This window comes from Cucurbita moschata, unplaced genomic scaffold, assembly GCF_002738365.1.
Source record: "Cucurbita moschata cultivar Rifu unplaced genomic scaffold, Cmos_1.0 Cmo_Scf00001, whole genome shotgun sequence".
Classification (NCBI taxonomy): Eukaryota; Viridiplantae; Streptophyta; class Magnoliopsida; order Cucurbitales; family Cucurbitaceae; genus Cucurbita; species Cucurbita moschata.
This window is the reverse complement of record NW_019268517.1, coordinates 7941570-7964370: the sequence shown is the minus strand read 5'-3', so window position 1 is coordinate 7964370 and position 22801 is coordinate 7941570. Positions and strand designations below refer to the sequence as shown.

General features: G+C 35.8%; 2 protein-coding genes and 1 pseudogene across 2 annotated transcripts; all 3 read right to left on the bottom strand.

Annotated features, from left to right (window-relative positions):
* Nucleotides 1-381: 381 nt before the first annotated feature.
* On the bottom strand, nucleotides 382-4370 carry LOC111432078 (annotated as a pseudogene).
* Nucleotides 4371-4741: 371 nt separating this feature from the next.
* Nucleotides 4742-9786, bottom strand: LOC111445611 (alpha,alpha-trehalose-phosphate synthase [UDP-forming] 5-like). The gene is made up of 4 exons (XM_023084114.1): nucleotides 9535-9786; nucleotides 7096-9141; nucleotides 6020-6293; nucleotides 4742-5282 (listed from the first exon to the last, which is right to left on the bottom strand). Exons 2-4 carry the CDS (start codon nucleotides 9087-9089, stop codon nucleotides 4956-4958), a joined length of 2595 nt encoding a protein of 864 aa, XP_022939882.1. The 5' UTR covers nucleotides 9090-9141; nucleotides 9535-9786; the 3' UTR covers nucleotides 4742-4955.
* A 4856-nt stretch (nucleotides 9787-14642) lies between these two features.
* On the bottom strand, nucleotides 14643-19947 carry LOC111450840 (probable ADP-ribosylation factor GTPase-activating protein AGD8). The gene is made up of 7 exons (XM_023091132.1): nucleotides 19732-19947; nucleotides 19446-19564; nucleotides 17163-17595; nucleotides 16783-17046; nucleotides 15966-16088; nucleotides 15231-15332; nucleotides 14643-15136 (listed from the first exon to the last, which is right to left on the bottom strand). Exons 1-7 carry the CDS (start codon nucleotides 19798-19800, stop codon nucleotides 15029-15031), a joined length of 1218 nt encoding a protein of 405 aa, XP_022946900.1. The 5' UTR covers nucleotides 19801-19947; the 3' UTR covers nucleotides 14643-15028.
* Between the last annotated feature and the right edge of the window lie 2854 nt (nucleotides 19948-22801).

Sequence of the window (22801 nt, the reverse complement as noted above, 5' to 3'; positions counted from 1 at the left end):
AAGGTTGGATGGGCATTTTATTTATTTTGATTTTTTTTGGTGTGTTATTGGTGTTGTAGTTTATTTTTTTTGTTTAAAACTATATTATAAAAAATTATTCATTATTTAAAAGGCTCTTATCATTTTTATTGATTTATTAGAACCTATTATCATTTTTATTGATTTAAATAATTTATATATTTTAATATTTTTCAAAAAAAAAAAAAATTTATAGAGAGATTCCCCAACCAATGAAATATTTATAAGCTTTTTAAATTCAATAACACAGAGGACATGGAGATTTAAACCTTTAAAATCTTTAACTTTTGAGTCAATAATATATATCTTAATTAGTTCAGAACTATCTATCTGGTGTCGTTTAAGTTATCAATAAACCCAACATGCAATGTACCGCCAGCTTTATGTATTAGCAATCATGACTTTCAACAATGGTATGATATTGTTCACTTTGAGTATAAGCTCTCATGGCTTTGTTCTGAGCTTCCCCAAAAGACCTCGTACCAATGAAGATAGTATTCCTCACTTATAAAAAAAAAGTTCATGAAAATTCACCAGGAAATTAACCAAGGTGGGACTCACTCTCAATAATCTTCAACATTATAAATTATAAATACAACAGGAAGAGGATTTGCTATGCAGGTTGAAAAATGTATCTAAAACAGGGCAAAACTGCTGTTATGGCGTCAGAAACTTCGATTTTTTTCCCCTTCAAGTTACTTTTCAAAGCTGCATGACAAATTCAGACCAAATTTAAGGTGCAGTAACCATAAATTATGCTTACCTGTATGGTTTTTGATCATCAACTACACGAGACAACCAACGCAGTGAGCGTGGGGATATTTTGTGTAGTTGTGGCCATTGCACAAAGAACTGATCAGCCATGTGTAACTTGTATAAAATGTACCCAGTCAATGATGATCTCTTCACTCTTGCAATGCTTTCCACATAAAAAATTGATGACCATCTAATCCCCACAACCTGCATTCAGATTCTAGTGTTCATTCTCTACGATATTATAAACTTGGAACTGGAAAATGCAAAAGAATGTTGTTCGATGCACTTTTTTGAACCTTGAATATGAATGCAATTGCGCATAATGGGATACAATTGTACCATGGCCATTGCAGAGAATCTGCAGCAAAACGATTGGTTCAGAAAAAGAAGGAAAAAAAACACCTAGACCTTAAGCAAAAGAGGTCATATTACCACTTGAGGTCTAATTTTAAGCATTAGCCAGAGTGCGTTGAGTGTGGCAATTGAAGTTGTTGCAGGAACTGTGCGATCTTGTCTCCCTCAGCCCCAGTCTGCTACAAGCACCCATTTCACAAACAAACGGTCCAGATCCACCACTAGTAGATATTGTCCTCTTTGGGCTTTCCCTTTCTGGCTTCCCACTTAAGGCTTTAAAACGCGTCTGCTAAGGGAAGGTTTCCACACCTTTATAAATGGTGGTTTGTTCTCCTCTTCAACCAATGTGGGACATCACAGGAAAACTTGTAAACAAAGTGAGAGTGAGCAACTCTTCTAATTTATTTGAATGAAACAGAATATCTCATATGGAAACACTAGCCAGTTGAATGTAAGAACCCTCCTAAACGTTTTGGATATGCAAAACTGTAGTTCATAAGTGCTAAAACCTCCTAATCAAGTTGATTTCATTTCAAGTGATTGCAGCTCTTGGGATTTTTATCTAACAACCTTATTGAATTATAAGATAGATTGAAATATCCAAGAACCTCAAAACAATGAAAAATTATCCCAAGGGAAAGTAAGATCACGATTACCTTGTTGATTGACTATCTCAAGGCAAGAAAACTTCTTTGAGATTCGAATCACTCCACAAGTAAGATTGATGATCAAGTCAAGCTTGAATGATTCTAAGCATTACAATTACAAAGAAACTTAGCCCTTGGCTAGAAGAAAGCATACATGTTCTTTTTACTACATTTTCAAGCCTACTTTACAAAAGAAAACATTTAGTCTTCCATGGGGCATTTCAAGAGTTGTAGCTTTCATAATTTATGACCGTAATCAGGCACTATGTAAATGTAACTTTGAAATAAATAAAAAAATCTTAAAGTAAATTAATGAAATGTCGTAACTCTAGATTATAATCCACCCAAAATTTGTAACCATCCAAGAATAAATGAATCTTGATTCTTCCTTAATGTGGCATATGGTAATTTGAACAACATTTTCGTCACATCTTTCTTGAAGTTCATTTTGCATGATTAAGATGACTAGGATCATATCAATATCCAACATATTATTTGAATGGAAATCTAGCTTAACTTGTGGCTATGGCAGCGAGAACGGCGATAAACATAATATTGTTGATAGCGAGATCAACACAGTTGACTCTTGAGTTTTCATGAATAGGAGTAACATTGTGCAAGAAAACAAAGGAAACACAAAAAACCAATGAATTAAAAGGAAACGCAACCGTTTTTCTTAATAGAAAAGGAAACAATTCATTTCATTGATAAAATGAAATTACAAAAAAAATATACATTTCTATCTAGATGATTATTAGAAAAAACTATTCCAATGAGCTTAGAAGGGGATAGGCTATAATTACAAAAATGGCTCAATATCCACCATGATAGAGAAAGAAAAGTATTGAATGGGAAGAGAGCTTGAGAATCTTGTTCTTTGTCGTTGAAAATACGTGGATATTGAGCCCTTTTTGTAACTTATCCCTTTAAGCAATAGTTTTTTAATAATCATCTAGATATCTAGATATAAATGTCTATTTTTTTCTGTAATTTCATTTTATCAATGAAATGAATTGTTTCTGTTTCCTTTTAATTCATTGGTTTTTCTGCATAATGTTACTCCTATGCACGAAAACTCAAGAGTCAACTGTATTGTTGTCGCTTTTAACGATATTATGTTTATCGCCATTCTTGCTGTCATAGCCACAAGTTAAGCTAGATTCCAATTCAAATAATAGGTTGGATATTGATACGATCCAAATCATCTTAATCATGCAAAATGAACTCAAAATGAACTTAAAGAAAGATGTGACAAAAAATATGGTCCAAATTACCCTATGCCAGCATAAAGGAAGACAGGGAGGACATTAAATCTAGACAGTGAGGACATTAAATCAAGATTTCATCAATCCAAAGTTCTAGGGGTTGTTTACTGGGAGCTGATAAAAAGTGGAGATAGGTTACTATCTGAAGAAAACTACTAAACTCAAGCTTGGATGCGACCCCTACTACAAATTCACAAAGTTCCTATAGAATCCATTACTAATCTTCTAAAAGTTCCTATAGGTCCAATTCGAACGAATGCAAGAGAATCCCAATTGAATCCATTCAAGTTTGTGGACTGAATCTGCAAGAAACTTACGATTCTCCCCCAATTGAAAATAGGGGACCTCTACCCATAGGCCATACTATCCCCTCCCTCGTTTCCTGATTCAGAAAAATAAGAGAAGTTTGAAGACCCTGATAACGTACCTTATGAGCCAGTTGATGTTCATATGTGCGAGCTTTTTGAAGACTCATGTAATCGGTAGCAGCAGCAGCAATGTAGAATCTTGGAGAAAACAAGTCTTTCTGCAGCACAGACAACACATTGAGCATTTCGGCCGTGTGACCCCCTACACTACATATCCAACGATCAGTGCAATTACATTCTTCAATCTAAAACTCAAATGGAATTGATGACTGTCTCACCTGAGCCTAAGACAATGAGGGTACTGACAGATCCCAAGCTTTTGTTTGGAAGGGGTCTACCACTCCAATATAAAACATAAAGGACACGACTCAAAATCAAGTTGATTCTGAGAATTACGATGCCAATAGCAATACTTGAATCCATCAAGTTCGCAAACGCACAAACCCTGCAAAAAAATAATAATTATACAAAAAATAGAATAGAGATCAAAAGAGGTCGCCCTGCCTCGGATTTCTCCTATGCTATAATCGAAATAAATGCTTACGGAGTCGATATTCGGATCTAGGGTTTTCAAGCGCCAACCGAAATTAAAATTCCATTACGAATCTGTGGAAGAAGATCATCAGCAAAAAAAATCTCAGATTCTCGTAGTCATCGGTTGAAATTAAAAATCTCAGAACAGGAAGTCCATCGGAAACCAAAAGAAATCAGCACTGTCAAGCTTCCTCTTCGCGAGGGATACGAACCGAAATCAGTGACAAAGAAAAGTAAACAAAGAGGAAGAAGAAGAATCGTTGACAGAATACCACAGAGACGGTGTTAGTTTTGGCGCAAAGTTCCGTGCAGCCGCCGGCCGGAATGGAGGATTGGACAACATTCAGATACGCGCCGCCGCATCTCTCGGGGTCGCCGTAAAGAATAATCTATGCTATATTCAAATGAAAATCTAAATTTAAAATTTTAGTAATTACTTTCAAATATTTTCTATCCCAACTTTTAAGGAATTAATAATTTAATTTTTAATTTTACTTCATAAAAATATATATTTATTTTAATTAACCATTAAATTTATACGTAGATATTATCTTATTTTAACATTCTCTCGAGATTTTAAAACGCGACCGTTAGGGTTAGGGAGATGTTTGAGCATCCACCCCCTTCCACAGCCAGCATACTCGATAGAACTCATTCTCCTCTCCAATCGACGTGAGATCTCACACTAAGCTCTTACAATCTCGATGGTAAGTCACTACAGAATGTAAAAGCTCGAGAGACAACTTGAGTTGGCTTTTATATCGACAAGATATCTCGAGAATCAGTAAGAATGAAACTATAAAGTCAATCCGAGTATAACTTAATAGATAAGACAACTCATGATTCAATAGCCACTTCAAAATTGTCGAACGAACTATGAACATCATGCAAGGAGCGGAATCCGAGAAAAACCGGTACGAAGAGACAGATAAAATGCAGCCCTCAAACAACAATAACAGAGACTTTTGCACAGAGCTAACTCCATATAGACAACAATAGGAAGGGGATTTCTATTACTTATTCTCTGCAATTACCACTCTATGAGGTGTCGTCTGTGCGGTGGCTCGAGCGGCATGCTCGGACGCATGGGTGAGACCTTGTAACATTCTCAAGATTTCGTGTGTGTCTTCCAAGTAATACTTAGCCTTGCTCGGTTTCTGCCCGACCGTGCAACCGAACACTTCAGCATTGGGAGGAAGGGTGGGTTTTGCACTCGTTATCACCTCGAACATATCCTCGTCCGACCTATCGTCTCCGATGCATAGAACGAAATCGGGAAGCATTCCCTTCTCCCTCATTGTTTGCAAGAGATATTCTGCTACAATACCCTTGTTTACACCCTGCCATTTTGTTACAAAAGCCAGAAGAAACAAAACATCATGCCTTGGAAGAAGCCCTTCTCATAGCTCATCATGTTCTAATAATTCGACCTTTCGATCGGTTTCAAAGACCATTTGTATTTGACTCGAGTTTTCAATCCTAGTAGTTATTAATTAACAAGAAAATCCGAGTCCTGTTATGAAACTTAACACGTAAAGCGAATTACAAGATTAAGATTGTTAATGTAACAACTCAAGCTCACCGCTAGCAGATATTGTCCTCTTTGGGTTTTCTCTTTCGAGCTTCCCCTAAAAGTTTTTAAAACGCATATGCTAGGGAGAGGTTTCCACACCTTTACAAAGGATGCTTCGTTCTCCTCCCCAACCGATGTAGGATCTCAAAATCCACTCCCCCTTTAGGGCTCAACGTCCTTGTTGACACACCACCTTGTGTCCACTCCCTTGGGGGCTCAGCCTTCTCGCTAGCACATCATCCGATGTCTAGCTCTAATACTATTTGTAACGGCCCAAGCCCACCGCTAGCATATATTGTTCTCTTTGGGCTTCCTCTCAAGGTTTTTAAAATGCGTATGCTAGGGAGAGGTTTCCACGCCCTTACAAAGGATGCTTCGTTCTTCTTCCCAACTGATGTGGGATCTCACAGTTAACAGTTAACCTCTTTCACGGGTCATCACAAATTATATGTGTCACTCCGGTTCGACAGAAAAAATTTGATTCTTGAAGATAAAAAGACTAACCTGAGGTTTGACTTCTACAATGTGTTGGCCACTCTTGACAGAAACTGGCTCATTAGCAAGAACACTTTCAAGGTGATCTAAAAGTTCCTTAGCCTGGCACGAGCCGAAATCAGGATCCGCGTAAAGGTAGTTCCAAACAAGAACACTCTCTTTAGTTTCGATTGTAGAACCATCCGTCGTCTCGGTGTACAGTTGCATAACAGGTTCGGCAATCTGTTTCCAGTTGAAATCTGTCACACTTACAGATGTCTCCCAATCTGCAGCATGATTTGGCCTGAAACAAATGTCATCAAAATCACAAAGGCTAATAAGATTGCAGAATGATAGTTTTATAGAAATTGCAGAAAGGAAACATCGATGAACCGACATGTCTATGGCTAATTCAATGAAAACTAACTGCAATTATCCGATATATCTACGGTTCAGGCTAATTAAGAGGTTGGTCAGGGGTTTATAAGTAAAGAATACATCTCCATTGGTGTGAGATCTTTACCGGAAACCAAAAGTAAAGTCATGAGAGCTTATGCTCAAAGTGGACCATATCATACCATTGTGAAGATTCACGGTTCCTAACATGGTATCAGAGTCATGCCCTTAACTTAGCCATGACAATAGAATCCTCAAATGTCGAACAAAGAATTGTGAGCCTCGAAGGTGTAGTCAAAAGTGACTCAAGTGTCGAACAAAGGGTATATTTTGTTCGAGGGTGTACTTTGTTCGAGGGCTCCAAAGGAGTCAAGCCTCGATTAAGGGGAGGTTGTTCGAGGGCTCCATAGGCCTCAAGGAAGGCTCCTTGGTATACTTTGTTTGAGGGGAGGATTGTTGTTGAGAGTCCCACGTCGGCTAATTAAGGGGTTGATCGTGGGTTTATAAGTAAGGAATACATCTCCATTGGTATGAAGCCTTTACGGGAAACCAAAAGCAAATCCATGAGAGTTTATGCTCAAAGTGAACAATATCATATCATTGTCGAGATTCGTATAACAAATTAGTGGCTATCATATCAAAGCAGCATTCAGAAGCTATAGTATAACAAATTGGAAGAAATAAGGATTGAGCAATGTAAAATATAATACCTAAGGTAGAAACCATGTTCTGCAGCTAGTCCAAGCTTTTCGCACGGTGAAAACCATTCCGTCAGAGTTTTTCGGTCCTTTCCGCTAACAAGGAACACGACGTTCTTAGGATCTTTACACAAGTTATTCAAGATCCCAAGGGCTTCAGCAGTTGGATTCATGCTAATCGAACCAGGAAGCATCATGATACCATCGTAATCTAACAAGATCGCCCGGTGGCAGGTTCTCTTATAAACCGAAACAATATGATCAACTGAAAGCTTCCTGAAATTTGGATCCAGGGCGATCACTCGAAATCCTAAGCCAAAACCTATACCCCAGCATCTCCTCATTGAATGGTCTCGACATGCCCTGCCCAGATCCAGCAAAAAGCTGCGCGCCCAGTACGCAACATCGTGTGTACTAACGTACCTATAATGTTTTTCATGTCGCAATTGCTTTTCCGCCTCAGGGATTACCAGGGCAGAATCCATTGCTTCGGTGACAGCTTCAATATTCCATGGGTTAACCCGAATAGCTCCGCTGAGGGACGGGGAACACCCAATAAACTCAGACAGCACTATCATGCTCTTCTTTGCAGTTGAAGGATTTAGCTCAAGAACATTGTCGAGCTTCTCGTTGCCTTGTCGACATATAATATACTCGTAAGGTATGAGATTCATCCCATCTCTCACTGCAGTGACCAAGCAGCACTCAGCAATCGAATAGTATGCGATTCGCTCGAAAAACTGCAAGGGAGTGTTAATCAAAACCACAGGTTCATATCCCGGCCTCCTGAATGTTGCATTAATCCTATTCACGGTCGCAGTAGTTTCGGCCACAACTTCCTGTACATCTTTCCCTCTACCTCGTGCAGGGTTCGCTATCTGTACTAACACAGCTTTACCCCATCTCTCGGGATGTTGTCGGAGCAATTGTTCAAATGCCAAAAGTTTCAGGCTGATCCCTTTAAATATGTCCATATCATCAACCCCAAGCAAAACCGTTTGACCTTTGAACCGATTTTGCAATTCTGCAACTTTCGAAACAGTCTCGGGGAGATTTAATACATTTTGGAGCTGACCGATATGAATACCGACAGGGAGAATCTTAATACTCACAGTACGACCGTAGTATTCAAGCCCGATGTAACCTCGCTTAGATTGATAAGACAGACCAAGCATTCTACTGCAGCAAGATAAAAAGTGCCTAGCATAATCAAATGTATGGAAGCCAATAAGATCAGAGTTCAATAGTGCCCGAAGAAGTTCATCTCTAACGGGAAGCGTTCGATAAATCTCAGACGAAGGAAACGGACTGTGTAGGAAGAATCCAAGCTTCACCCTGTTAAACCTCTTCCTCAAAAATGTTGGCAAAACCATCAAATGATAATCATGAACCCAAACAAAGTCATCATCAGGGCTAATCACTTCCATAACTTTATCTGCAAATATCTTATTAACCGAAAGATAAGCTTGCCAAAGCGACCTATCAAATCGACCACCAAGATCAGGAGAAAGAGGAAGCATATAGTGAAACAATGGCCATAAATGTTGCTTACAGAATCCATGGTAAAATTTACTAAAAAGCTCGGGAGGGAGGAATGTCGGGACACATTTGAATCGGTCCAAAAGCGTTTGTGCAACCTCATCTTGCTCCCTTGGATCGACCTCCTCTCTTAAACAACCAATATAAATCACCTCCACATCTTCTCCAAGACCATCTTTAAGCTGTAAAAGAAGTGAATCCTCGTCCATACTAAACTCCCAATCTCCATTCTCATCTCGATGTGCCCGAATCGGGAGCTGATTCCCAACAATAATCATCCGGTCTTGCACGACCGATGAAGGGGCATCCGAGCCAATACTGTTGCAGCTATCATCATCAAGCTCAGACAAGACTCCAGCCACAGTGGCCACTCTAGGAAGCCTCTTTTTCTCTCGGCCAAGGCCAAAAGTTGGAGAACAACCACCAGAAGCAAGCTCTAACAAGTTAGAATAAGACCTCGAAACCATTATCAAATCTTCTAAAAACTTAACCCAAAAAGAAAACCAGGGTGCTTCAAAGCTACAACACAACAAAACAACCAGAACCAAAATAAGCCAACAGATTCAATCAACAACAAACCTTCATTACAGCTTTATGGGCAACAAAGATCTAGTCCAAAAACAACTAAAAAAACATCACAGAACAAATTTCCGGACATGATTAAATGATTTTGAGCTAAATTAGGAAACACCTCATCAGCTAAACCTGACACACAAAAAGTGAGCAATAAATGAATCATTACTATCTCTAACCTAAAATCTGAAATGGGTAGTGAAATTGATCCAAGATGCGAAACAAGTTCAAATGAGGCAAAAAAAAAATGTAGAACAGAAGAAACAGAGATGAATTTGCAGAGGAAAGTGGAAGAAGAAGGTAAAGAAACTTTATAGTGAAGAAGTAGAGAAATCCCACCATTGAAAGGGGCGAGAGGAGATTCCTTGTCCCTTCGAATCGTTTGGTTTGAAGAACAATGGGGGTTTAAGCAACTTTTTTCTTTCTTTTTCCCACTTTCGGAGCTCAACAATGGAAGATTTTCGCTCTGAATTCCAATCTCTTTTTGCTTTTATTTCCCTTTGTTGATGCAGTGGAGAATTATCGATGGGTCTTGGTGCAACGAATTTGATTCCTCTTATGGAGGCTTTAGTGTAGCTTCTTATTTCTTACACGCGAGATACAGAAAATAATACCCGACAATAGTTTGTTCTTACTCACATGTCTTCTAAAATTTTTACTGGAGGTCATCCAATATAAAATTATTTTAAATAAAGTAGGCTCGAGTTTAGCGTTTCGATAATTGAGCCACTAGACGGTAAGTTCCACTCTGATAGACATCTTATTTCCGTATCACTTTGTATGTAACTTTAGCGTTTCTATAATCGAGTCATCAGAAAGGAAGATGTACCCTGTTCGATAATATCTCAAATAGGACAATATCTCTGCTAGTGGGTAGGCTTGGACGGTTACATTAACAATTGTGATAGCAACCAATCAAAATCATCAATTTTTAGTATGCTATGTTGGATGAAAGTCCCACATCAGCTAATTTAGAGAATGATCATGATGTATAATCTCGTATGAGGCCTTTTGGAGGAGCCCAAATCAAAGTCACGAGAGCTTATGCACAAAGTGGACAATATCATACTATTGTGGAGAATCGTGTACATCTAATATGGTATGAGAGCCATGCCCTAAACTTAGCCATCTAACGTGGTATCAGAGTCATGCCCTAAACTTAGTCATCTAACATGGTATCAGAGTCATGCCCTAAACTTAGCCATGGTATCAGGGTCATGCCCTAAACTTAGCCATGGTATCAGGGTCATGCCCTAAACTTAGCCATGGTATTAGAGTTATGTCCTAAACTTAGCCATAGTATCAAAGCCATGCCCAAACTAAGCAACTTAGCCATCTAACATGGTATCAGAGTCATGCCCTAAACTTAGCCATGGTATCAGGGTCATACCCTAAACTTAGCCATGGTATTAGAGTTATGTCCTAAACTTAGCCATAGTATCAAAGCCATGCCCAAACTAAGCAACTTAGCCATCTAACATGGTATCAGAGTCATGCCCTAAACTTAGCCATGGTATCAAAGCCATACCCTAAATTTAGCCATGGTATCAGAGCCATACCCTAAATTTAGCCATGGTATCAGAGTCATGTCCTAAACTTAGCCATCTAACATGGTATAGAGCGACGCCGTAAACTTAGTCATCTAACATGGTATCAGAGTCATGCCCTAAACTTAGCCATCTCCATGTGATATTGGGATAATCCCGACAAAAGAAAATCGAGGGCGAAATATGTGAAAAATAATAAAATATTAAACAGGAACATCAAAATTAATGTCAATTAATTAGCCAATAAGTTAATTACATTTAATAAATTAAAAAGATTTATTTGAATTATTAAATTCTTTGTCAACATCAATGCCCATGACTGCCCTATTTTTCTTCTTATTTTTAATTTCAATTGATTACATGACATCATTAATTAATTTTTTAAAATAATTTGGAATGGGTTGGTGAAGTCATCATTATTTCAATGATGTATCACGGCATCTTATTATATAATTTTATAATATGAACTCTGTTGACAAATGTTTAAATATTTTTTTGTTGGTATGGTCGATGTAAGCAACACATAAAATTTCACATCTTTTTCCTACTCAAATATATTCGGTTGGTAGCCCGTCTCTCGAACTAAGTTAATATCTTCGTTGGATATAACACGAAACCCGTAAAACGTCAGATTTAAGCTACGTGTTCATGTTACCGTCTCCATTTCTAAATTAGGATTTTTAATAAATCAACACAGACTGTCTTTAAAATTTGATTGTTGTATAATGAATGAGAAAGATGTATAGCGTCTGAAATTCAATGGCTAGTGATAGAGATGTAGCATAGTATGACCCGAGTTGGCTTAGTTAATGATGAAAAAAAAACGTTTAAACGTGTCACATGTCACCATCGAAATATCATATGTCTCTTCAAAATCATGCACTTTTGTATTTTTATATTATTTTGCTCTCGTTTTTTCCCCACTAAATTACAAAAATACCCGTGAAGCTTGAAAACACTTTTATTCTTTCAATTACAAAGATTTCTCAACTAAAAACATTAAAACATGAAAACTACGCATAGTCTGTGTAACAATTATCATCGGTGACAAATAATGCACTTATTCTAATCTGAAAACAAACCATTTTGACCCGGTAAGTGACTTCATGATTGGAGTTGAAAAATGCGGTCATATGCAACATGAAGCATGACATTCTTTTTTAGCGGAACCTAAAACCACGAGCTTGGGTTCCAATTTTTGTTTCACTCGGGATGTGTACTTCTTTCCTTCCAAAAAAAACCTACCATGCTCATATCAAGTTTGTAATCCTCGAGCCTTGTCGTGACCACGTTCACATGTAAATGATACCACTTTCGTATGTCTCGACCCTATACTAAATGCTTTAATGCAAGCATGTACCCCAAAAGAGTTATAGAAAAAAGAGAATAAATATCATACGCAATCATTCTTTACCTTTCATTTCATGCGTAAATATGAATCATACACATACATGAAGTCACACGAGAATAAAACATTAGTTTACATCGTTAACATTCCTTTCATAAACATTTTCAGACCGTTCAGATCATTAAATCAAAATTTTCATTTGCAATAAAAATAAAATTTTACTGGGTAGAATTATTTATTTATTTTCAAACATTTAATTAAGATTTAATATTAAAAAATTTAAATTATTTTTAAAAATAAATAAAATTTGGTCATTTATTTGAATAAATTAAGGTTGGGTGAAGCTGATTGTGTGTTTGGAAATAGCGAGTGGTGTGTTATACGCTCGGACAACAAGTCAAGGTAAAGCTTCCCTCCCTCCTACCCGTTGATTGATCACGGTACTGAGAACCTAGGAACAGCTGATTTTAAGCCACAACTATTTCTTATAGTTGGCAAGGCATCTTTGGGGACTAGCCTGCTTCTCGTTACTCAACGAAGGCTTTCCATTGTCCAGAAGGAGTTCACAGTCTTTACAGTGAAACCCGAGGAAAATAAGGAAGGTAATCTCACCGCTTTACCCCTTCGCTTCTATTCCCTGACTGTGACCGGATTGAACTCCTTTTCCTTCTTTCACTCCTGAACCGATATGACCTTCGCTACTCAACCAGAGAAAGATGGTAAGTAGTCAACTCTAACAAACCAACAAAAAGACTTAAGCATTCAGATAACAAGAAAGACACTGACCGTACAAGCATCAAAAGAGGGGACTGGGCATTGGTCCCTGGTGATACAGTGAATATCGAACCATCAACTGAATATGCTTTACTGATTTCTAGCGGCATCCCTTTTCGGAAGACGGTTGTTCTTTCTGGAATGTGGGATCATTTTAGATCGTACCCGAGCAGCCCACTTCCAATTTTTACTCCGTTCCGTTAATTCAATTGATCGAGTTTTTTAAATTATTTTATTTTTGTCCCTTTACTTTATGGTGAGCGTGCAATTATTAATTGTGGGGTTGGCACTAAATTATTGAAGTGAAAACCCATAATACAATAAGTTGTAGAAACATCACATCACAACTTCAAAGCTCAAAAGAAAGAAAAGAAAAAAAGTAAAACTATGTGTAGTGCTTTATGATGTTCTAATGACTAAAGCATTTCTTTGTTTTTTCTTTTTTTTTTTCTATGAAAAGAATATAAAATTAAAAAGTTTGGACCGAAATTGCAACTTACCTGATCGGGAATCATGGGTACTATAGAGCTTTTCATAAGAATACAAAAACGTATAGCCCGTTCCCTACTGTCCGACTTGGACCTTTGGGTAAGTTTTACTGGAACGACTATACGGAATACAATAAAATTCTTTGGTACGAATATTGTCGAGGATTGTTGGGAGGGAGTCCCAAGTTGGTTAATTTAGGGAATACACCTTTATTGGTACGAGGCCTTTTGGGAAGCCCATAGCAAAGTCACGAGTGGCCAATATATGTTACGAAATTAAGTTTATTGAATTATATATATTAAATTAGTTATCTAAAAATAAAATGAACAAGGGATTAGATAGCTTGTTTGCCTATTAAATTTATAAATTAAAATCTCAAATTATGCAAAAAATATATATATATATATATATATATATATATATATATATATATATATATATATATAATTTTAATCAAATCACAATATTAAAAGGTAATTAAAACTGTGTTGAATTTAAATTAAATACTTACATGAAATAAATAATATTTAAGTTAAAATTAGTCATATTAATAAATATATAATTTACAAACTAGTTGTATTAAAAAATGTATGGTATTAAATTTCAACATAGACAAATAAAATATATTTTTTTATTTTAGACGTAGTCTATTTAAAAGAAAAAGAATCTATCCAATACATTTTATTTTTAATTAGTCTTTTTTATATAATTAAATTAGGCTATTAAAAAAACAAAAAATTAATATAATAACAATTTCATTTTTGAATTTAGATATCGTATTTTTTTTTTAACTCAACTATATAATTTAAAATAAACTATGGGCTATTTACCGAGTTTTCTTAAATCAATTATCTAAAACTCTATTTTAATTTCTAGTTTCAGTAGGTGTAACCAAGCAGTTTAGGGTGAAAGAGAAAGAACCAAGGAGTTTAGAGTCGTGAGCTAGACTAGGAGAGTTGTCACCAATTCACACTCCTTTCAGTATGCATTCCGAACACTTTTATTTTTAATGAATAACGAAATAGAATCAAAGGGAACAGAAGTTCAGATGAAAGAGAGAATCAAGCCGTTTAGAGCCGTGGGCTAAGCTAGGAGAGTTGTCGCCTCTTCACTCTCCCTAAGCTGGCCTTCAACCATCCGAAATATGCCAAGACGGTCTATATAATACAGCTGTGATTGCTTGGGATTATGTTGAAGTTAGCCATGAGTGTTGAACCTTTAGAAGTTGTTCAAAACCATATTTACATAAAAATTTAACACTGCAGACTTCTATATTGGGTATTTGAATATAGAACACAAGTATCACTGAAACACATACAATAAACTCACAGAACTATTAGCAAAACTTCATACAAATTCAGGTCCTAAGCTCCTACGAGATCAGGAAAGCCAACTTTTGGTGGTGAAAATATGGTATTTTTGCTACAAAAACAGAACTAAACTACCACATGTTCACTGCAGCTGCTAGAAAGAAAGACAGAAAGAAAGGAGAAACAAAATACCAGCCAAATTCAAGTCCTGTGTAAAGCTTGTTTCTTTAAAGAATCAGTACACTGGTAATTTCTTTTCTTTACATTCCTCAGTAATAGAATCGGCTAGTAATCAAACTGTATGAAGTTCGAGACCGAGTTCGAGTTCGAGCCACATTCTACAATGGAGAACAGTTCAAAATGTATCAAATGATTCTGTCCTGAAGATCTGTAATTAATGTGGATGCCAAAGAGCTAAGCTTCTTCCCTGTTTCTCCTGCAATGTTCTTGAGAGAAGAAAGATCCTGCTGCGCCTGCCAAAGTAAATGGATGGTGGTGTGTAAAATGAAGTGCTAAGAGAGTTGAGAAAGTGAAACACTAACTTAACAAATAAGGATGATGTAGAACCTGAATGGAAATCCGGTTAATAAACTCGGTTGCAGAAACATCAACAGAAGGATTATCTCGCTGGTGACCGAATAGATCGGCGCTAGAGATGGAAGCCGAACCCTACGAATAGAAGGATGGAGAGTAAGAGGAATACAAGCACTATATACCCATTTCACAAAATGTATAGATTCGGAGATCTACTATGTACGACAAAACGACTTCGATCGAATCTGTGGAATGCATCAACTTCTAAAAGAAGTAGGTCATGACTCAAGTGTTTTTCCTTTTTTTTTCAACTACATTTTGTGTGTTTTAAGGAGCTTTCAGCTACCTTTGTTTTCCCGTGGGTTCGTGCCTCAGTGGCATCTTTATCTAGAGAATGATTTTTCTTTCATAAACATGTACTAAATGTGAGGAAATTACGAGACCCGTTAGTTACGTGTCAAGTGCATATCAAACGCCAAAACTCTATGAGAAATAAGTATCCTTGCTTCCCAGAATGAGTTTATATCATAACCATATGTTCAGTGATTATAATCCTTATTTCATTCTAAACTAGAACTTAACTGATATACATACACACTAACTTAGTCAGTAAACGAAAGAAACAGAATATAGAGACCATACAGAAGCAATTCCTGCCCCATCATGAAGGATTGAAGGGTCAAAATGGTAAGAGTTTCTAAATAAATACGTACGACATGAAAAAATGCGGACAACAAATTCCACGACATTAACGATAAAGATACATACTGAGAACTTTTGCAGGGAGGCCTGAGCTTCAGCATCAGCTCTGTTCTGATCACCAAAATATTGGGCTGACGAAATAGATTTCGCATTGGAGAATTTCTTCCTAGCTTCATCACTTTCTTCAATCTAACATCATCATAATGTGAGAACAGAGAACAAATGAAGAGACATATCGTGGACCAATGCGCTCAACCAGCATGATACTTATTATGATGTCACTACTGAGGATTTTTTTTTTTCATAGGAATCTCAATGGGTACCGTTTTACTAGCAAGAGATTGCTTCTTATCCATACATGAACATGGTCTTGTATATAAAGAGAATAACATGTAGAAAATGCTCCAAAGAAGTATAGAACTATCGGTACAGAAATACACCATTGGTCCACTGCTATGCCTAATTGTAAAGGGATGTTCACAATACTTATCCAAAAAATAGTTCTCCAGGAAACCCATTTCAATCACTACAACAAGTAACGGACATTGTTAAGAAAATTTCATCACATGGAATTAAGAAAAAGATGTATGCATGTTCAGAATAACTCATTTTTTTGAGTAAAACTCCAATAAAGAGCACCTCGTTCTCAGACATCAAAAAAGCCTAATTGCATTTAACTAGAAACACAAGATACAGAAAGCTAGTTACTGATGCTGATGTATATGCAAGACTAAGAACAAACATGATTCATGAATAATGAAGGATGACAAAAGAAAAATGTTTCTAGATTTATGGCCTACATTAGACAATTCCTCGTTTTTTTTTATGGCTGATTAGTGAAGCATGCCAAATTCATTATAAACTCGGAAGAACAATGCCTAACCTGCACTTTTGAGGAACTGGAACTAGCTTTCTGTGAAAAACCACCATCCATTCCGAACTCAGAAAAGAAGCCCGTTGCCTTTGGAGGAGCTACATGGCCAACCACATGAGAGCCACTAGAATTCACATCAGATGATTGGACAATTTCTACATATTCAAAGCGAGAAGCAAAAGATGAACCAGCTGCAGGACTTTTGGCTGTCATTGGAGATGAAACTGGAATCGTGGGTTCTTCAGGTTTCTGGTCATATAAATTTTCACTTGGCTGCACGGAATACAAATCACAGTCAAGAAAAATGCATTTAAAAATCAATATAGAGACTTTATTTAAAAGACCAATAAAAGCTCTATTCATGGAGGTAGATGCACTATTTTTATTACCTTTGTAGTAAGTTTTCGGGCACCAAGTCCCCCTGTCTTCCCTGGCTTCTTCCCGCCGATGGGCTTCTTCACAGTGCTTGAGAATACTGTCTGAGAAGCTTTCGGTGAAGCAGAAATTTCTGGTGCCTCTTGCTTTCTTGAGACATTGTCTTGCATAATTGCATTAGTCTTGACATCAGGAGGTCCATTTGTTGCTTGTGCTGACTGAGAAGCAACTGGGGAAGATGGCCGCCCTGTCTCTTCTACCATACTCTTAGCAACCTCTTTTGTAAGTAATTGCCTATACAATTCAGCAGCTCTTGACGTATATTTGGCCTCAATTTTGCCTCCATCAGTCCATCCATGCTGCTTAAAGAAAACCTGAGCTCGGTTATTCCCTCCAAAGCTCATTGCTTTAAGCTGCTCTTGAGTCCAAGAATCTAAATTTGTTGACCTAAATAAATTGAAGAAGTTAATTTACATAAAAATATCATAAGCGAACAAAATGCTTGTACCCTCAGACACAATAATCATAAGTCATAACCTTGGACACTTCATTCCATTTCAAATCCTGAGTAGCAAGTTATGCAAGTCAGGTGTATTTAATACCAACATAGGCATCAGAGACATACAGTTTCTGTTGCTTCAGTACATGTAGTCTTTCCTTTGAGGCCACTAATGTTATCTTATTGGTGCTTATAGACTCGAATTTATAACAGTGCAGAATTCCACCAGACTGAAAAATTTAAGATCCAAACTGACAAGCAAGAAGCTTAGGGCCTCTTTGGTAGGCAATCTGAAAACAGAATTTTAAAAACAATGGATTCGATGAAAATCAGAGTGGTATTTCATGTTTTTAGATATGTGTTTGGTAGCAGATTTAGAAATTGGATTCCAATTGTTCAAAATGTGTTCTATAATTTATAATAGACCATGAAACTAGTTGTAGTTGCAAAACTAAATACAAGGTTGAATATAAACCATTATTAATAAATTTAAGTTGCAAAACTAAATACAAGGTTGAATATAAACCATTATTAATAAATTTAAGGACCAACTTTATGTTATAAATTTTGTATAATTATTACTTTATAATAACATAATTTATAATATAAATATATTATAAACATTTTATGTAACAGCTCAAGTCCACTGCTAGCAGATATTGTCCTCTTTGGGCTTTGCGTTTGGGCTTTCCCTCAAGGTTTTTAAAACGCGTCTGCTGGGGAGAGGTTTCCACACCCTTACAAAGAATGCTTTGTTCCCTTCTTCAACCAATGTGGGATCTCACAATCCACCACCCTTCGAGGCTCAGCATCCTCGCTGGCACTCGTTCCTTTCTCCAATCGATGTGGGTTCTTACATTTTAATTGCAGGACAGGGGGTTAATGTTAAACACTTTCCTTTAGGTTTAGTCGGAAGGACTAGGGGTCAATCTTAAACTAAGGTTAGGGAGATTACAAAATACTTCTCCAAAATCTATATATTTCCAAACAAAAAAAAAAAAAAAAAAAAAAAAAAAAAATTGTATATTGCAGAACTTTACTGTATAACCAGAACCATGCTAGCCAAAACCTCATCTTGTTCTTATCTAACACATACAAAATTTTGTGAAGATAAGAGTTTTAATATCTAAAAACATAGCTCTTCGTGATATTTTATAACTAGAATCTTTCTACCTTGTCGATTTAGATCGTAAAAAACACACCAGGCTCTCATTCATTGTACTTTTACCAAATTGGTTATTAACGTCAGAAACTACACTATTGTATGCATGCACAATTGATTGAGTTCCAGATAATTAGCATAACTTTAATCACCTCTCACAAGTTATTTCGTATCACTTTTATACCTTCTCACGACCTATTTCCTAAATTTTTGGTTTATTGTACTTCTTTCTCAACTAATATATCAGTATTGATATAACCTACTTTAAGGTTTACAGGAAAGACTCAAACCCACATAAAAACAAACTCCCAGCAAAACTCTAATCTAAAGGTTTGAGTTTCATGAAACGATCTTCCTTGTGTATTTGTCTATGCCCATCAATTGAGATACAAGGTTAAATGAATTTACATGGTCCCATCTCAAAGAACATTCTGAACAAGACACTAAAACATAAATGCAGGGCGACTAAGTAGGAGGACAGAGTTTAACGTAGAAGAGGCATCAGAATAAGACACAAGTAATGCACTTCTAATAACTACACATAATCTATGAGAAAAACAAGCACATAGAAACGGTTCAAGGAAGGTCAATTCAAAGCAGTGGACGTTGCAATCAAAACCCAAACAGAAATATCACCTGACAAAGCTAACATGGACGCCAAGGCTGCGATGAACGGCGGAGCAATCAATACAAAGGAAGATCCCATAGGTAACAGAAGCCCAAGTCGGATTCTTAGCATTGCAATCAAAACACATCTGAAAAAAGGAAAAAAAACACACACACACACACGAAATTTCGTTTCAACGCAGAATCAGAGATCTCGATATGAAACATACAGATCGGAAGGACGAAATGCAATACATAAACGAAAGAGAAAGGAATTCGAATAAGCAATTGAAATAAGCCGTGAATAAAGAAATACCTTGTTTTCCGACTTGGCTTTGAGTTTTCTGAATACAACATTCTTGTCGGAGAAGCCATCGGACGCCATTGAAGAGGAACACGCAGAGCAAGATTCCCAAGGGGGTGTGCTTGAACGAACACCTCCTTCGGGAAATTGAAGAAGATGAGGAAGAAGAAGAAGAAGAAGAAGACGATCGGACTGAAAGTCTGAAACTGCAGAAATCGCTTTCTCTGTTTTTCTTTTTTCTAATTCTGAAGGAAACTCTGAACGGAATTACCAAAATAGCCTTTGTATATTTCTTAAATGAGAGTGCACCTTGAGGGGCTAAAAGAAGAGTCCAAGTTTGCACGATATAAGGGTATTTTCGTCATTTCAAATTTAAATTTTATAATTTTAAAAAGTTTTGAGATTAAATAAATACAAACCTAAAAGTTGAAGTATCTAAATTATATAAAATTAATTAATACTTTATTATTATTATTATACGAAAGTCTCGTAATTAGTACTTTATTATTTAATTATTTTTTAATTACAATTTATATATTATTCAATATATGAAAAATGGAAGATTATTAGTATAATATTGAATAGTATATAGTTGACAGATTTTGTATATGGATAAAACGCTATTGATATAACTTACTCTATAATAATTACATTTGATTTTATTCGAATTATTCATATGAAAAAATGTGAATCGGAATCTCATGTATACCGTAAACAGTTTTTTAATTAGAGGATCAATGGTACTAAAAAAGTATAAGATATAATTACAAAGGTAAAACAAACTTTAAATTTAACTATAATTACGAACACCTTATAAACAATCAACTTGGATTTAGTGATTCTATTCATATTTCACTATCTACTAGCGGTGGATCTGAGGCGTCACAAATGGTATCAGAGCTAGACACCGGACAATGTGTCAACCTTCTCGTTGTTCCCTGAAGGGGGGTAGACACGAGGTGGTGTGCCAATCGATTGGAGAAAGGAATGAGTGCCAGTGAGGACGCTAGGCCCTGAAGGGGGTGGATTGTGATGTCCCACATTGAGTGGGGAGGAGAACAAACCACCCTTTATAAGGACGTGGAAACCTTCCCTTAGCAGACGCGTTTTAAAGCCTTGAGGGGAAGCCCAAAAGGGAAACCCCAGAGAGGACTTAAAAATTGGTAAATTTGAATAAGATTTAAATAGGTAAAATAGAAAAAATAGAAAAAATTTACCCTATGATGAGATTTCACATAATTAGAGAGAAAAACGAAGCATTTCTTGTAAGGGTGTGAAACATCTCCCTACTAAACACGTTTTAAAATCGTGAGGTTGATAGCGATTGTAAAATGTCAAAACAGACAATATCTACTAGTAGTGGGATTGAGCTATTACCAATGGTATCAGAGCTAGACACTAGATAGTGTGTTAGTGAGGATGTTGTATGAGTCAATGAGAACCCTGGGCTCCCAAGAGAGGTAGATTGTGAGATCCCACATCGATTCGAGATGAGAACAGATAATTTCTTAAGGGGTGTGGGAATAAACCGGACATTTGGATTGAGCCAAAGACATACACAAACCTCTAGCGCTACAGAACTATGATCAAGCAATTAGTGATAACTGTTGATCTCCGGTAACCTTTACTGACTACCACTATCAATGATCAATGACAACACCCTCTAGCGCTACAGAACTATGATCAAGCAATTAGTGATAACTGTTGATCTCCGGTAACCTTTACTGACTACCACTATCAATGATCAATGACAACACGTAACAATTAGCGATAACTATTAGTAGTCATCTTTGACTCAGATTCATTCAAGTCAAAGTCGTAACTAAAACGTTTTTACATCAAATTCATCTTTAACTTAATGTATATAAAAAATAAAAAATAAATAAAATAAGTGATTTTGTAGGGTTTAGGGTTTGATCTTGGGCTTCTGAATCAATTTGGGCTTGGGGGCTTTTGTCTAATTTTAGTTTCTATATATTTTTTTTAATAAATCTTAAATCAAATTATTTTTTATAGTTTAATTTTTTTATATTCAAACTAGTAAATATTAATAATAATTTCAATTCATTTAAAATTATATATATAATTTTAAAGATGTTTAATGATGCATTTATTTATATTTCAATTTTATCCCTATAAATTGTGAGGCTGAGATTTATCTAAAATTAATAAAAAGTGGTCCACGTTATTATATAATTTAATTTTAATATTATTAATTAATTTTATTTGATAATTAAAAAAATGACATTATAACAAAAAAAAATTAATTCAAATTTGTGACCACTAGCAATATTATCTAGTAATTAATTTGAAGCTTTAATCAAATTTAATTTTATTAAATATAATGACTTTATAGATATTTTTATATTGTTATTTATTATTTTTATTATCATTTATTTTTTGGTTAAAATTTCAATCATTTATACAATGAAAATTTTCCTGAATAAAGTAAAACACAGACAAAATCAGAGAAGAACAAAAAAAAAAGACGTGGAAAAGTGGGAAATATTCATAAAATAAAAATTAATTTATTAAATTAAATTATTATTATTATTATTATTTAAAAGAAAAAAAAAAGAGTCCTTTTCAAGTCACGTTTTCACAAAAAAACGTGCGGGAATTATGTAATTAACCAACTCGAAATCTCAGCCGTTGGTTTCTCTATCAAACCTCTGGTCCCCACTCTGCCTTAAATCAACGGCTACCGTTCACTCTCCCCACTAAACTTGGATTTTTTGTTTTTTTTTTAATGTTTTGTTTGATTTTAGAGCATCAGAAGCCGTGTGGTTATTATAATGGGGTCCACGTGGCAGCCCACGTTGGAGACGATTTTTTGGCTGCCGAGTTCTGCTTTTTTTTTTTTTTTTTTTTTTTTTCTTAATATATATTTTTTATTTATAGTTTTTAATGTTTAATTTATCATTATTTCAAAATTTAAATAATATAATCTTTTTTTAAAAAATTTAGTCAAGCCGTCCAAATATTTAACTTTAGTTAATATATTTTTAATAAAAAAAATAAATCCGCCATGAATATTATTTTGAAATTATGAGACGGGACTCATTATTCCACTGGTCGTAAA